Raw genomic sequence first — 17331 nt, 5'->3', positions numbered from 1 at the left:
GTAGGCTGTTGCTGGGTGGCAGAGGAGGTTGTTTATCTAAGTGCGAGCGGAGGCTTCCGCACGGCGCAGTCTCCCGGGAGCGCGCGCGGCCGGTCGCCTAGGCGACAGGGAGCAGGGGCGGGGCTGCGCCGCGGAGCCCCGCCTCCTGCCGCCGGGCCCCGCCCCCGGCAGCGCTGCGGCTCCCGCTCGGGCGCGCGCTCCGGCACCCGAGGAAGCGGGTGGCGGCGGCGGCGGCGGCAGCGGGCGGGGAGCTGGGCGTGGAGGCACGAGGGGCGGGGCGGGCGGGTGGCACTGCGGGCCCGCGGCTCGGGCGGCTCCGGTGGCTCCGGCGGCTCCCGCTCGCTGCTCGTGCTCGGTGCCTGCCGGCGCCCGCGGGCCGCATTGCCGCCCGGCTCGGCCCATGCTCAGGGCTGCTGCTCCCTCCGCCGGCGCCCGGGGGGCCGCGGCGGCCGTGAGGTGGGGGCGGCCGCGGGAGGCGGCGGGGCCGGCGGCCGACGCAGGGTCCGGGGGCGCAGCGCGGCGGGCGTAGGTCTATGTCGCGGGCGGCGGCGGCGGCGGCGGCCGCGGAGGGACGATGCGCGAGTACAAAGTGGTGGTGCTGGGCTCGGGCGGGGTCGGCAAATCCGCCCTGACCGTGCAGTTCGTGACCGGCACCTTCATCGAGAAATACGACCCCACCATCGAGGACTTCTACCGCAAAGAGATCGAGGTGGACTCGTCGCCGTCGGTGCTGGAGATCCTGGACACGGCGGGCACCGAGCAGTTCGCGTCCATGCGGGACCTGTACATCAAGAACGGCCAGGGCTTCATCCTGGTCTATAGCCTCGTCAACCAGCAGAGCTTCCAGGACATCAAGCCCATGCGGGACCAGATCATCCGAGTGAAGCGGTGAGAGGGCCGAGGGGAGCGGGCAGGGGGCTTCGCGGTGCTTCCGGCAGCCGACGTCCCGGGGCCAGAACTCCCCGTGCTCTGGGTGGCCGTGGGCAGGGGGAGCTGTCTGGGGAGATGGCTCTGGGGTCTCATGCGCTATATTTTTTTTTTTTTTTTTTTTTTTTTTGCCGGCATCACCACCATCATCCTCTTGAATCTCAAATTTGAGTGCTTTGTTTCACAACTCAAATTTGGCATCCCGTGAACCTACAGAACAGCTCTTTGTCTCTTGGATATTATTAGTAGCACTTGTGCAGAACCCCAAAGGAAACAAAGTTTAAAACTTGCAGTGGGGGAGAGGGTTGGGTAGGTTTGTGTTGGGGAGAGGGGAGCTGTGCAGGCATAGTGGAGACATTTTCAGATTGAACAACAAAAAATCTACCTTGGCAATATTTGACAGCAAAAATTGCTCACACGTATATGGTAAAAACGTCAAGTCCAGAGGAAAGAGACCTTTCTCCTCTCTTAAAAGATTGAGTGGTGCCAAGGCGTTTTACAAAAATGAACTGTGCAATTAAGACGAAAGTTTAAAGACATTATTAAATTATTTGAAGACAGCCTAACAGTTCCATGAGATTGAGAGAGTTATAAGCATATAGGAGCACTGATATTCCATTTGCATTAAAGAATGTGGCTTAACTTTTTTTAATCCAATTGCCTTACCCCCTTAAAAAAAAGAAAGAAAGAAGGAAAGGGAAAAAAGCGTTCCTGGAAACAAAACAGACATTTCTTCAAATGTGTAACTTAAGTACTAGCTAATTTAAAGTTAACGCAAACAAGCTCTTTCCTAATATGAACTCTTTTTTTTTTTTTATGTGCATTTTGGAAATACAACTAGTAGCTTAAAGGGCTTAAAATACTTGTTTTCTCTTAAATTAACTGAGTTTATATTTTCCTATTATTTCAGGCATCAGAAATATAATATCTTAATTCAAAGTTTTAGCAAATTTGTCTAATTACTCCACATTGTTCTGTATGATTCTTATTATTAGCTAATAATTGCTAATAATTTTGATATAGTATAATTTTTTTCTTGCCTCATATTAGCTTTAGTCCTAAATTTGAAGACACTTACTGAAAGATAGTTGTTAGTGAACTGTAGACACAATCACGTTGTCAGTTAGAGTCACTCATGGTAAAGAGCAAAGACCAAAGTCACGTGTACTCAGTAGGTACTCAAAAATTCATTACAAGAGGTGGATTTTTAAAGCAACATATGAGATCAAAGGGGCGGCCCTGTCCCCAACCCCCTTCAACTCACTGCACATGTACTTTAATAGCTAAACTAAAATTTTGTATATTATTTCTTGTTAAATTTCAAACGAGAATGAAGTGAATATTTTCATGGTCTCTGTTGCTGTTCCAAGATCTGTAAATCTGATTGATAGCTTTTTACTTCTCCAGTCTCATTTTCTTAAAGTTAATTGCTATGGATTAAAAAAACGAGCAGTTTTTGTGCTAAATTTTAAAAACGTTTACTTAAGGGGCTACACTGAAGTAACTCACATCCTTAATTAGTATGTCCCCCTATACCACTAAAAAAAAAGAACAGGGCAATCTAATACATTGTCACAAGTCAATCTTAAGCTGTATACATACATCAAATAATAAAGTGAATGCTCCAACTACTCCATACTTTACATTTATATGTATACATATAATTCAAACATTGATAAAAGGGCACACTTCTTGACAAAAGCCTAGGGGATAGAATATAGCAAAATAGCCCCAGATAGTTGAGTCCACATGATTTTGTAGTCTTTTATGATTTAGTAGAGATTACTAATAGTGGGCTAGTCTGAACTTGGAATGCTGGAAAAATGTATTTGTTTGCACCACGACCCAGAGAGAAAAAAAAAAAGTAAAATTCTACTTTCCCAGGTGTCATTTTATTCGCTAGTCTCAATTCTTGATGTAAAAAAAAAAAAAAAAAAAAGGAAAAACTGGATCTACTGAAGTCAAGTTCATAAACTTTTCATTGGAGTTCATCCATTGCATGGATAAAGGACCCCTTGAGCCCTTCTGTGTCCTGACATTTGATATCTCACCCAAATTTTATCAGCTGGCCTCCCAGCCTATAACATATTATAAATAACTTGCATAGAAAGAAAGGATCTGTGTGTTTTATGTATATTACAAGATAATAGATAATGCATATATGATACTAAAGTGGGCATTAAATGTGCTAGTAATTTAACTCCTCCCACTTAAGGAGAATAAAACATGATTTTCAAATAAGTAAGTTTTCTACTCTTTTTGGGACTCAGTTTTTAAATTAACCAGTTGCTATCGGAGGTATCCAGTAATTATTCCCTCCCTCTGCACACTAGCTGCTTTACATATGACAACAGTTGTTTGGGGATATTTAATGTCACCATAATGTCAATGACAAAAGTGAAGTGCAGAGAGGTTTGGTATTTTACCCAAGACTGGCCACTGATGGAAGGATTTAAACCAAGATCTGTTACACTCCATGTACTCATCTATACCAGGCTGCCTTTGAACTTGTTACTACTGGCAAATTCAGTACCCAGTTTTTGGTCTAGGATGGCATTGTTCAATACAAGTATAATGTGAGCCACACATGTAATTTAAAATTTTCTAGTAGCTTATTTTTTTAATTACAGCAGATAAAGTTTATAATGCACTTTTTAACACACTATATAAGATAGTGCCATTTTAACATGTAACCAATATTCAAAAATTGAGATATCTTACTTTCCTTTTTATTCTAAATTTTCAAAATCTGATGTGTCATTTACACTCAACACATCTTAATTCAGACATATTTTCAGGTGCTCAGAAGGCACATGTGGCTGCAGGCTACCATATTGGGCAGTACAGGTCTAAGATGTGTGTATTGCAGGGAAACAGTAAGCCTCAGTTTCCTTATCTGTGAGAGATGCACCTTTCAAAGTCTTTAGTAGGATTAAATGAGATAATTTGTTTTAAGGTGTCCAACACAATACCTTGAACACAGAAATTACTCTAAAATTCCAGCTGTCCTTTTATTAATAACCTTGTCACCCTACCCTCTTTAAATTTTATCTTTGAGATAAATACAATTTTAGAGGAGATGAATTTGTGACTGCCTTTTGAAATTCATTACCTGGTGTAGACAGGATGAGAATAAAAAACAACTGGGATTAAAACAACCCTTGGGAAAATTTTGCTCGTATATTCTCAAAATATTTTCCCTTATTAAGAGCTTTATGGCGAAGGGGAGGAAACTGAAGATTTAACTTCAAGTATAGCACCAATTCCTGGCCAGACAGTAAAACAGCTTTGTATTGGATTGTTCTTGTTGGATGTTGTGCTTTTAGAAAATGCAGAACAAGCCCTTACCCCCTCAAGTGTTTACAGGTACAGAGGCGTTCATACACATACACTACCTCCTGTCCAAGCCAAGCGGACCAACTAAAAAGGCTGTATTTATGAATTCATATGCTTTCCTTGTTCAACCTGACTTCAGATGAGAACACACACTCAAGGGTCATAAAGATACAGAATATGTTTCAATTGAAATAAAAGTAGAACTTTTTCTGATTTCATAATTGCTTCTCCCATTCCTCCCAGGGTAAGCCGCAGTCCTGACTTAAAGTCATGCTGTCTTGACTTAAAGAACATGCTGTCCAAGGCCTATTGTTCTCAGAATAAAGCCCAGAAATCTGCATGACCTTCCCAGGCCCAGCAGGCTCCTGCTCCTCTCTGCCTTTCCGGCCTCACCTTTTGCAATCTTCCTCCTCCCTTAGCTTCCAGCACCCACTCCTGCTTTTAGTTCCTTGAAAGTACCTGTCTGGGCTTTCCTTGTACACGGAGCAGTCATTTACCTTTTGCACTCAATCCCTACTCTCTGTCTCCCCTACTTAACAGATTTCCTCCTCAGGGAAGCCACCTTCTCTTCCCAAACTGAATTAACTCCTTCCTGTCTTCCCACACTAGCTTAATATGTCACCCCTCACCCCTTCCCTGAACCGTGAATACCTCAGACATCCTTGCCACCCTGTACTCCCTCGTCTTGTAGCACACACCGAATTTTGAATTACTTATGTGATGATAGACGTGCAAGTCCGTCTTTGTCATTAAACTCTAGTCATGTGTTGCTAGCACAGCTCCAGGCACAGAGGAAACGCTCAAGAAAAATGTGTTGAAAGAAAACTAGTGTTTGGAAAGCTAACTATTTTTAATGTCCTTTGGCCTCAGTTTCCCCAGACATTTCAATTTTATAGATGGAGCGATGATTCTTCCAAGTCCCTTTTGCACATGGAGTAGATGGTGTCCCTTCAGCTCTAACATTCTGTCATAGTACTTGTACCAGTTGGGGTGACAAGGGAAGGGGTGAAGTTTAATAGGAGTTACAAGGTCTTCCAGATGGAGGAAGTGGCCTGGGAAACTCCTAGACTGTGTTTGTTGGCTGTTCAGTAGACCAGATTGGCTGAACTAGGAATTCATATAGAAGTGTGAGAGAAGGGAGGTCAGGCTAAGAAATTGTAAAGCTAACGTTACAGAAGGTTGAATACTTTGGACTTGATCTTATAGTAAAGGACCATGATCAAAATGGGTATAGAAATGGTAACATGGAGGTGATGTGATAGAAGGTATAGTGGCAGCAGACAAGAGTCAGGGGGAATAATCATGTAATATTGTGATCATCTATCTCGTTTCTGGGTGAAGTAGAACTATTCTGAATAGCATGGTGTCTGTAGGAACAGAAAGGAAAGAAGGGATGCGATAATATTGTAAATTACTATCAAAATAATATTGTAAAGAATGAACTAAACTTAGTTGAAGAGGGAGGGGGAAGGGTCAGAAGTAACCTTGGACACTTTGAACATGAGTGAGCAGGGTTATGAAGCAATAGCAGGGGCCGGGGGGGGGGGCATTATTTCTGCCTTGGCAATGGCCGTCATGCACACAGAGGCACCTAATAAGTCGTTAGAATATTTGAATAAAGCCTGAACAGTCACTTTACATATGAGTATAAGGACTCACGATCATCCCCAGAGTTCAGATGTGGAGAGTAGATGAGACCTCATGGGTAGGATATGTAGCGAGAGATGAATGGATATGGCCAGAAATAGGAATTGTAGATGAATATGGATGGATGAGATGAGAGTTGTAAGACATATAGAAGAGGCTTCACACGTTACTGTATGGGCTGGAAGGCATGGGGCATTTCGCGATTGGGAGAAGGAGATTGGGAAGAGGCAGCTGATTTGCGCTACCCAAAGCGAAATTAGTAACTTTTTTTTTTTACTTTTATTACTAATTTTTCTACATCATTTAAGTGATCCCTTAAGTGACCAAAGTGATCATTTGCACTTTTACTCCTCACGATAAGTCACCATAAAAACCACCTCTAAAATAGAGGCAGTTGGCCAATTGCTACACACAGATCTTGACCCGCAAACAGATGGGGTGCGGTGGAGCCGAAACCCAGGAGTATATCAAATGTTTGTCCCAAGTAAGTGAAATTTCTAGGGTCTCCCACCACTCCTTCCTCCACAAATGCCCCCTTCCCCAGTTGCATACCTCCAGGAGCCAAAATCATTATTGGAAGCTGGGCCTCCCAGATACAGAGAACCTAGAAGCCATGAGTCACTTTTTATAGCCCCAAGCGTTGTCTTCCTGAGGGGGAAACTCAGATTTGCCGCATTATAAAATTAGAACATTACAGTACTGGGCTTTTCTCTTTGCCATCCCAAGACTGGAATGAAGTTCACTCTGCGGACGGAGCAGATGCTCTCCCTTCGGCTCCAGCATGCTGTGGGTCCTTCTCCCTGGTGGGAGCACGAGGGAAGCAGTAGGTGTTAATACGAGCCTTAACGGATGAGCAGCCTGTGACCCGCAGATCTTGTCTAGTTAAGATTTGGTGATAATTGGGTCTGTAAAATCTATAATCAGAGGGATCATTACTATATATATATTTTTTTAAAGGGGGGGCAAAAGTAATTTAAATAGGCCGCCGTTCTACTGTACACAGACAAGATATCGCCTGTCCCTGCATATGGATAAACTCCTCCCGTAGGAACAAATGGGTGATTTGAAGGTGACCTTGCTGACCACCACGCAATGGGAACTACTCAGGTCGCCAGGCAAGTGGATGACGTTGCCTTTCTAGCCCTCCTTTAGGAAAAGGTCGAGTCATGAACAGGTAGACACTAGGAGATGGAGGAACTGACGGTGTCTCTAGATGACTCAGCCGACAGGAAGACCCAGCAAAGCTGGCATCCTTTCATTTGTTCAATTTTTCCAGTTAGTAATACATTTGAGTGTTTTCTGTGTCCTCTTCCAGGAAATTATATATGGCACACTAAAATGCATAGATTATACATTTATATATATATATATATATTTCTGAGCAATGAACTTTCCATAAAAGCATGTACACCATACTTAATTTGTGAGGGTTTTTTTGTTTTTTGTTTTTTGTTTTTTAATTGAGGGTAATTTTTGTCACACGGTTTTTTTCTTAGCCATTGTCTTCAAACCTAAACCTCTGGGGAAGGATGTGTGATTCTACTCCAGGTTGTGTGTGTGTGTGTGCGTGTGTGTGTGTGTGTGTTTGGTTTTTTTGTTTGTTTGGTTTTTTGGTGGGGGGGCTTCTCTTTTCACTTTTCCTTGTTACCTGTTTCTCTCTCTCTCTCTGTTCTTTAAGTACTATGTTCTTAGGTACTTACATTTTTCTTGGCCTATGGAATAAAAAGAATTGTAAGTACTCTACATTTTTTTGGAAAAATATCTGGGTTTGGATATGAGCAGATTCTAATATGAGATAAAACTGAGAGAGACCGAATAAAACTGAGAGAGACCGAATAAAATGCAACTAGTGAATCGTTGAACACTACACCAAACACTAAAAATGTACTATATGTTGGCTAGTTGAATTTCGATTTTAAAAAATGAAATAAAAATTTTTTTTAAATGGAAAAACAAGTATAAATGTAGAGATACTATTTGTGTAGGAAATGCATCATGAAATTTTAAGAGCATGCAGAAATACACCGTATTTATTTGTCTTTTTGTTACTTTCACAGTTGTGGTTCATTATATTAAAAATTATTCTCAGCCTGACAGAGAAAAGTTTCTTAAACATTCCTTTACGCTTTACCAGATCCAACTGTGCCTTTCAGTAGAATAATACCAGTAATGGTAGTGCTGTGATTTTAGACATCGACATTCCCATAAAGTATGTAAGTAAAATGTAAATATGTTGGTAAAGTTTAAGGTTATCAAAATATCTAAAAATAGCAGATCCCTAGTTGCAAAGATTTTAACAGTAGATTTAACCTTCTGCTTCCAAAAGATTGAAACCTCTTTGGAATTATTGGGCCCAGTATTCCAACTATTTCACCTTTTATTCTTGTAGGAAAACCCTAATAAAACACCTGCATTAGCCGGATCTTTAATACATTTCAGTTTAAATTAAAGGTCACAACGGTGGGAAAAAAAAAAAAAAAGGTCACAACTGTGAAATAAAAATATTTTAGGCCTGTGAGTCAGAATAAAATTATTTGGTATCTGAATCAAATAACAACAGCATATTGAATTGAAATCAGAGTTTGGTAGGTCCAGCAACAAAGCAACATTGGGAGTCTTGGAATCTGATTCATTTTATTACTTAATGTTGAAGATACTGCACATTGCTCAAAACTCTATCTGAATAAGCTATTTAAAATAGATGGCAGTATGTAAATTAAGTACACTTGTAAAGTATACATTCTTTTTACTCAAAATGCTCAAATATTTTCACGGTCAGAATTGGATAGATTGTTGTTTTCGATTTCTTCTGTTTTTTACTTTCTCTATTATCTTTTCTTAATATGTTTAAGGTTTGAAAACATACCAAAATTGATATTTTAAGGGAAAATAAAATGATTTATAATTTTTGTGTTTTTTAAAAATTCATTTTTAATGAGATATGGTTGACATATAATATACTTAGTTTTAAGTTTTTTCACATAGAATTATGTGAGAGAAACGTGAACTTTTATTTAAAACATTTAGAAGTGTTACTCCTCATAAAATGTAATTTGATATGTATATATATTGCAAAATGATCACTATAATACGTTTAGTTAACATCCATCACCATTCATCATTGCAATTGTGTGTGTGTGTGTGTGATGACAATTTTTACAATTTTCTCTTACCAGGTTTCAGATATACACCACAGTACTGTAACTGTAGTCACCATGCTGTATAATAAACCTTCAGGACTTATTTATCTGATAACTGGAAATCTGTACTTTTTTACTACCTCTACCCATTTCTCTCTCTCTCGCTCTCTCAGAACACACACACACACACACACACACACACACACACCCTGCCAACCACTAATCTGTTCTCTGTATTTGTGAGTTCAGGTTTTTGTTTTCTTTGATTTTAAGATTCCACACGTAAGTGAACTCACACAGTATTTGTCTTTCTCTGACTTACGTCACTTAGCATAATGTCTTCAGGGTCTACCATGTTGTCTCAAATGGCAGGATTTCCTTCTTTTTTATGGCTGAATAATACTCTGCTTGTGTCTGTGTGGATATGTGTGTATACAGACCGACATACCATCTTTTCTTTATCCATTCATCCCTCCGTGGACACTTTGGTAGTTTCCGTGTCTTGGCTACTGTAAGTAATGCCTCAGTGAACATGGGCTGCAGATAGCTCTTCGAGATAATGATTTTGTTCAAAAAAATACCCAGAGGTAGAATTGCTAGATCATATGTAGTTCTACTTTTCACTTTTTGGGGAACCTCCGTACTGTTTTGCATGGTGGCTGTACCAGTTTACATTTGTACCAACAATGCACAAAGATTCCTCTTCTCCACATTCTTGTCAACACTTGTTTCTTGCCATTTTGATAATTACGATTCTGATAGGTGTGAGCCGTTATCTCATTTTGGTTTTGAGATGCATTTCCTTGATGATTAAAGCAGCATTTCATGTATTTGTTGTCTATCCATATGTCCTCTTCGTAAAAATGTCTTTTCTGATCCTCTGCCCATTTTTTAATTGGGTTGTTTGTTGTTTTGTTTCTATGGAGTTGTATGAGTTCTTTATATACTTTGGATATTAGTCAGATCTATGTTTGAAAATATTTTCTCCCATTTCATACATTGTCTTTTCATTTTTGTTGATGGTTTCCTTTGCTTTGTAGAAGCTTTTTAGTTTGATATAATCCTGCTTGTTTGTTTTCGCTTTTGTTACCTATGTTTTGGTATCACATCCAGAAAATCATTGCCAATACCAGTGTCAGGGAGTTTATCCCTTCTATTTTCTTCAGAGTTTTACGGTTTCAGATCTTATGTCCAAGTCTCTAACCCATTTGAGTTGATTTTTGCGTATGGTGGAGATAAGGGTCCAGGGTCATTCTTATGCACGTGGCTATCCAGTTTTTCCAGTACTATTCACTGAAGAGATCGTCCTTTCCCCATTGTATAGTCTTGGCTTTGTTGTTGTGAATTAGTTGACCAGGTAGGCATAAATGTATTTCTGGGTGTTCTAGTCTGTTCCATTGATCTGTGTGTCTGTTTTTTTTTTTTTTTCTTTTAAAGATTTTATTTATTTATTTGACAGAGAGAGATCACAAGTAGACAGAGAAGCAGGCAGAGAGAGAGGGAAGCAGGCTCCCTGCTGAGCAGAGAGCCTGATGCGGGACTTGATCCCAGGACCCTGAGATCATGACCTGAGCCGAAGGCAGCGGCTTAACCCACTGAGCCACCCAGGCGCCCCTGTGTGTCTGTTTTTATGTCCCTGCCTACCATTTTGGTTGCTGTAGCTTCATAATATAGTTTGAAATCAGGAAGTGTGATGCCTCCAGCGTGGTTCTCCTTTCTCAGAGTCGCTTTGGCTATTCAGCGTCTTTTGTGGTTCCACACAAATTCCAGATTTGTTCTACTTCTGTGAAAAATGCCATTGGAGTTTTGATAGGGATTGCACTGAATCTGTAAATTGCTTTGAGTGGTATGGATATTTTAACAGTAATCTTCCAATCCAGAAGCACAGAATATCTTCCCACTTATTTGTGTCCTCTTTAATGTCTTTCATCCATATTTTATAATTTTTGTTTTTTTAATTGTTATTTCTGTCAAAAAACCAAAATAATTGAAAAAATTGCCCATTTCTCTGTCTGCTTCTGTGTATTCCCTTAGCAGTGGCTTTCGCGTTTTCTGAATCGTGGCCCTCAGTAAGAATTACATTTTATGTTGCAACACAGTACACACAGCCTAAATACAAGTTTCATGAAATAATAAACTTGTTATGTTGCTACTATATTTTCTATTTTATTCTTTTTATTTTATTTCATTGTTTTTAAACTTTCCTCTTGATCCACTCAATTGATCTCATCACACACAATTTGAAAACTGCTATCCTAGAACATTTGTACTCGAAGAAAAACAAATAGAACTATCTCTGTAATTGTCGGAAACAACATTTATCTTTTCTTCCAGCCTTTCCAGTTTCCAGCAACCCTATATAAATGCTACAAAAATGAAATGCTTCCTAACATGAGTTAGTAAATCCTCTCTCCGTTATAGAGAAAGATAACATTTAGTCACTAAACAAAAAAGACACGTAAAGTCAATCTTTTGAAGCATTTTTTTCTGTTGGTTGTGCATATTAGAAATATGGGAACCTATTTCTCAAAATGAATTTTATTCATTCTGGTAAGGCAGGAGAGCTCCTGCCTTGTGATAACCTAAAACAGGAAGAGAGGTAGTAGGAGTCAGCCTGGGATGTGGGCTTATTACAGGATTAGCCATCACTAAATTATTAGAGCTTTGCTGCATCTATCCAGGATGACATTCACTCAGCTCTGCCTTTGACGGTAGAAATAGATGAAGGTGGTCTTAATTATACATATCTTAATATCGCTTAGTAGAAGTGTCCAAGAGAAAGATCATAAACCTTTACTTAAAACATTGAGGAGTATTTCTCATTCTTTTCTAGGAGGAACCCTTAAAAATTAATAATTCAGATGTGGAAATACTACATCATATTAATAATTCAGTACATGTTAGTATTTTCTTCTTTATCCAGTATCTTTATAGCTTTCTGTCAGTGAACTCTTGGAGTGTTTTTCTGTGTTCTGGGATGGAGAATTTTGTTGTTTTATTCTAAGTTCTAAATACAGCCACCGTTAGGTTTCCAGTGAGTGTAACAAATACTGCGTATATGATAATTGCTGTAATTTAGGATTTTATGCACATACTGGTCTTATTATGAAGACAGTAAGTGTTAATCTGGTTAAAGCTGAGTCACAGTATTTATTAGTCACATGATTTGGGGCTAGTTAATGTTATCTGCACCTCAACTTCCTCATCTGTAATATGGGTATAATGCTGAGGAGGTAATGATGTAGTGTTTCTTTATGTAGTAACCCTAAAATGTCCACAGTTAAGTTTCCCCCAAAATCACGCACCTAGGAATGCAACTCCAGCATTTATCTGACTTTATAAAACAGTATACTGCCACATGATTTCTTAAGAATTAGATTCAATTTTTACCATATCTGGATAAACTAGCCAGTCTGGTAGTGTTTTTCCATTTTTTCCCACTCCTTTCTCATCTGTGTCTAAAGCTCCTAGTACAGTATGTTACAGAAATTATAGCATAGACCCTGAGTGTTTTGTCTTTGCCTTCCACTAGAGACTATGTTGGCTATAAATGGTGACAGTATGTTTTTGTGACTCACAAAGAATTGTGATAATTTTTAGTACATGTATTTTAAATCTGAGGAATACTTTATAAAAAGTGATGAGACATACAATATTTGTTAAATACCACATCTTTAAGTTCATAATAATAATAGACCTTTTTATAAATACCAAAAACTAATACATGGGGTGAAGATAATTTTAACACTCTGGCCAGTTTAGATAGATAAACAGAAACAAAGAAAGAAGGAAGGAAGACAGGTAGATAGATGGCTAGCGTAGAGAGAGAAATATTGACAGTTTTTTAATAAATTGATTTCAGAAGTTTTATGTCTCTTTATATAAAATTCACTGTCAACATTAAATGCTGTGGTTTAACCCACTTTTTTTGCATAACACTGCTCTGGGTGTTATGCAAAATCAGTACAAGATAGTATCTATTCTTCTGGAATGCCAAAATGTTCTGTAATTGAATATATATTTGACAGTGTTGAGTGAATTGTATATAGAGAGGGGGGCAAAATGCATTAAGTTTCAAAATATTTTTCCACCAGAAAACATTGCTTTTACTAGGCCACCTTTTTGAAGGATTTTTTCATGCACTGTAACTCGTAGAAATTAAAAATTTATAAGAGTAATGCCAACAATTTTGTATTCACTTTGTTATGTTTAGTATATTTCGATCCTCCCTGGAAATGAAATCTTAGTTTCTGTTTGTATTGGGTTATAGAATGGTTTGAGCAGAATTACTTTAGAAAGCTTTAGAAAAGTAAGCTGTTTTGTGGAAAATTGAGAAAAAAAAAAAAACAGTAGAATAGCTAGTCCTCAGGGAAGATAGCTGGAAGCTTAACTAAAGATAGAAGTTGATTATCAAGGATAGTCTAATATAGATTAAGAAATGAAAAATAAGCTTTTTGTCATTGTTTTAGTATTTAGCAAAATAAATATCCAGATATAGTATATATAAAATTATACTGTCCAAAATATCATTCCCCCCACCCAAATGATCCACATACCCTCAAGACCATCCTTTATCTGCTTTTGAACCAACATTTCAAACGAACTTTGGCCCCCGGTGATGTTGGTACAGTGCGGGGCTAGATGCCCACATAGGACAAGGAGTTAAATACATTGATGTACACATACATAAGAGCTGACTGGAAATTCAGATAACTTTCCTTAGTTTATTTTGAAGAGCAGGAGATGAGAAAAGAGTCTCTCCATGGTTAATTCAGTCCGTGCGTACTGACGAATATAATACGACACAGAACTTTTTGTTCAGTGGTCTTGCATGGAGGGGCAGTAGTGTTTGCATAAATTGTCTGTCCTTGCTCGCAAATGGCCATTAGCCACTTTCAGCGTGCTCATTCCTTAGTGAGGAAGGATCTACGCAGAGCGTCCATCTCAGTGGCTGGGCGGGAGGGTGTGGGCTCAGCGGGGACAGTGCTGTGGCCACCAGCAGCAGTTACCCTGGGGGAAGCAGCCGGTGTGGCCTGTTCCCATCTGCACCTAACAAGTCAGCACCCTGATTTTGGTAGGCTGCCTCCCAGAGGTCCAGGCCCTGGAAAGGCTGCCCTTGATGACGGTGTTTATTCCTAAGGGCATCGTGAACAGATCGTCTGGTTTGATTGAAAGAAACAGTTGGACATGGATGGAATAAAGGATCGTTTGGGGGAAGGAGATTTGGTCCAGGACTGTCATCAGCACATCCTATTAAAGTAACAAATCTGGAAGTTTTTCTTTTTTGGCCATACTGATTGGCTCTGAACAATCTCATCTATCTGTTCCTTTGATTAAATATCACTGCTTTGATCTCATCCCTTTTCTCCAATGGTGACCTCGTGTCTCTCCTTACCTGGGACAGTTCGTGTCTGTCGCCATGGCACATTTTTTAGCAGTGCCCGTTTCCATCTCAGAAGTCTCTCTGGGCAGTAGATTCTGTGGTCATTCTAGACTCTTACTTGAAATTCCCTGTTTTTAGACTCCAACACCATTTAAATCCCATTTTTACATACATTTTTGTGATAGCTAGTCTACATAGAGTTTCTTTGACCAGCGTCCTTTTTGTATTGCATTTGTTGATGGGATTCAACAAATCCTGGTAAACTGGAACTTTTATTCAGTGTTTAAAGATGACATCATTTTCTCTGAGCACGCTGGGTTAAAGATGACTGCAGAGTCTTAGCTCAGCTCCCATCAGAAGGAGGCTCTGCCTGCCCGCTCCCCGAGTCTGGGCTGGCCCGTGACTACTTTGACCAACAGAGGATGGCAGGGTGATGCAAAGCAAGTTTTGGGCCTAATCACTGAGAGGACTAAGCACCTTCCACCATGGTCTTTTGGAGCCCTGAGCTGCCGTGAAAAAAGTCCAGCTACCATGCTGGAGAACCCATGAAGAGGGCTGAGACCACGATGGAGAGTAGCCAGCCCACCAGCCTTCCGGGCCTGTGGTAGGATACCCCCCAGAGGTACATGTGTTGGAAAGGCTTTGACCCTCCGCTCAGCCCAGCCCTAACTGAACACCACTGAGCCCAGTCAGTGCCACATGGAGCAGAATTGCCCAGCTGAGTTCTGCCTAAATTCCTGACCCATTCCATCATGAAATACAGTTAAATGGGGGGCGCCTGGGTGGCTCTGTGGGTTGAGCGTCTGCCTTCAGCTCAGGTCATGTCCCCAGGGTCCTGAGATTGAGCTCTGCGTGGGTCTCCCTGCTCAGCGCAGTCTGCTTCTCCCTCTCCTGCTCCCCCTGCTTGTGCTCTTGAGCTCTCTCTCTCCCTGTCGAATAAATAAAAGCTTAAAAAAAGAAAAGAAATATAGTAAAATGGTTATGTAAGCCATTGAGTTTTGGGGGTAGTTTTTTATGCAGCAGTAGTTAACTGAAGCAACAAAACATTTTTAGGTACACCGTTACTTTGGACGTTATTTTGATCAAAGAGTACTATTGATCCTTTGGATTTCTCTGTGAAGATCTTTAAAAAATATTTATTAAAGATACATGATAAGTGAATGAGCTGATGTATCTTAACTCTTAAAAGGTGGCAAATTGACATGAGCACCTGCCACCTGTCCTCACATTTATCTGCCCTCATAATTTATCTGCCCTGTGTCATTTTACTGTTCCCACCCACACATAATTAACTTTGAAGATCACATTTGATTTTATTGAGAATATGACATAGTGGGGGCTCCGGGGTGGCACAGTTGGTTAAGTGTCTGACTCTTGGTGTCGGCTCAGGTCCTGATCTCAGCGTTGTGAGATCAAGCCTCGAGCCAGACTCCACAGTGGGAGTGGAGCCTGCTTGAGATGCTCTCTCTCCCTCTGCCCCTGCCCCTCAACCAACCCCCCCCCCAAAAAAGAAAAGAATATAACATATTAAAGTTTAGTTTCAACAGAAAAGCTAAGTATATTTAACATAGACTGCCATCTAATTTAACAAAAAAGTTTCCTTCCATGCATTTGTTTGGTGGTAGACTGCTTCGATTTTGGTATCAGGCATCTGGCACACAGAAAGTTCGTTGAATTAATGAATACAAGTCTGTTCAGGTCATTCTATTCTGCATTTTGGCCATTTTCCTCCCAAATATCCGGAGATACCCCCTGCCCCCATACCACAAATTAGATGAAGCATTTCAGTATCTAATACAAGGTATGATGAAGAATAAAAAATAAAATATTCTGGATAGTGTTCATCCAAAAATGCTTTTCTCACACTGGTGACCAGCGATATCGTTTCTGTGACGTTTCCACTGTGGTCCGCATGCACAGACTGTCATATCTGAAGATCTTCGGTTCATGTACTTGTCTGTTTTGTATGTCTGTAAAGATCGATTACAGCCCTGGCGATAGAGCTTCACATGTATAAAATATTCCTATCCCTTGTTTCCTGAGGGCCCAGATGTAACTTCAGAGGTCGCACAGCTGGTATAAAACAGAAACCAGACTTTATCCCAGAGCTCAGAGCTCCTACCTCTATCCGGAGTTTTGTTTTGTATTGTTTTCTGTTTTCTTTCATTCTCTCACTAGAGCTTCCGAGCCATGGCTCATATCTAATGACTTAGCAGCGTTTGGAGTGAGACGATGACTGGAATAGGAGAAGACACTTCTGCTTGGACAAGATAGGCAATTGCCAGCCTCTGATACTAGAAGGAATTGTCTCTCTCCTGTTTTTTTCTAGAATCGAACAGTCTTCCATGGATGGTTAGATGTAGTCGTCCTGGACAGGCGAACAGGAGTACGAGATAGAGGAGATGAGATTCTATGGAACATTTTTTGTACATTTTTACAGATCTCTCACTACAATTAAGATTCCAGAACTGACTTAACTAACAGATGGTTTGAGCGAGCTTAGAAAAGAATAATTAGCATTTCCATAGTGTTTTACAGTATCCGTAATACTTTAATGGCTAATTCATGGAAACTGCCTAGCGGTGTCTGGCACCCCCTAAGCCTTGAACAGATGCCAGCCATCGTTAGCAAAATCACCACCCTTGTGTTCCCCAACATAATACCTGAGTATCCCTAATATTTCTGTGTCACAAATAAGGAACCTCCAGCTCAGAAAGGTCACCTGACATCCAAGGGAGCAGACCTGGGCTTTGTCTAGGTCTACTAAACCCCAATGTAGTTCTGTCTCCCTTTGCCAGGGGGCAAACTGTGGTTGACCTTGACGCTTAACCTAGGGATAAGCTCTGTCTAGTCATTGCAGAGCCAACACATATTTTTCTGATGGAGCGGTTCAGGGAG

The 17331-nt window shown here is 40.4% G+C and overlaps 1 protein-coding gene across 1 annotated transcript in view; it reads left to right on the top strand.

The window, feature by feature from the left end:
- Positions 1-503: 503 nt before the first annotated feature.
- RAP2A (RAP2A, member of RAS oncogene family) overlaps positions 504-17331 on the top strand; it is a 33330-nt gene continuing 16502 nt past the window's right edge. Inside the window, exon 1 of the mRNA XM_080799517.1 lies at positions 504-888. Within this exon, the coding sequence (XP_080655643.1) occupies positions 575-888 (314 nt within the window). The 5' untranslated portion in view covers positions 504-574. The remainder of the gene's footprint in view (positions 889-17331) is intronic.

This window comes from Martes martes (assembly GCF_963455335.1).
Source record: "Martes martes genome assembly, chromosome: 3".
Classification (NCBI taxonomy): Eukaryota; Metazoa; Chordata; class Mammalia; order Carnivora; family Mustelidae; genus Martes; species Martes martes.
The sequence above is the reverse complement of the archived record's forward strand: the minus strand, read 5'-3'. Positions and strand labels throughout refer to the sequence as shown.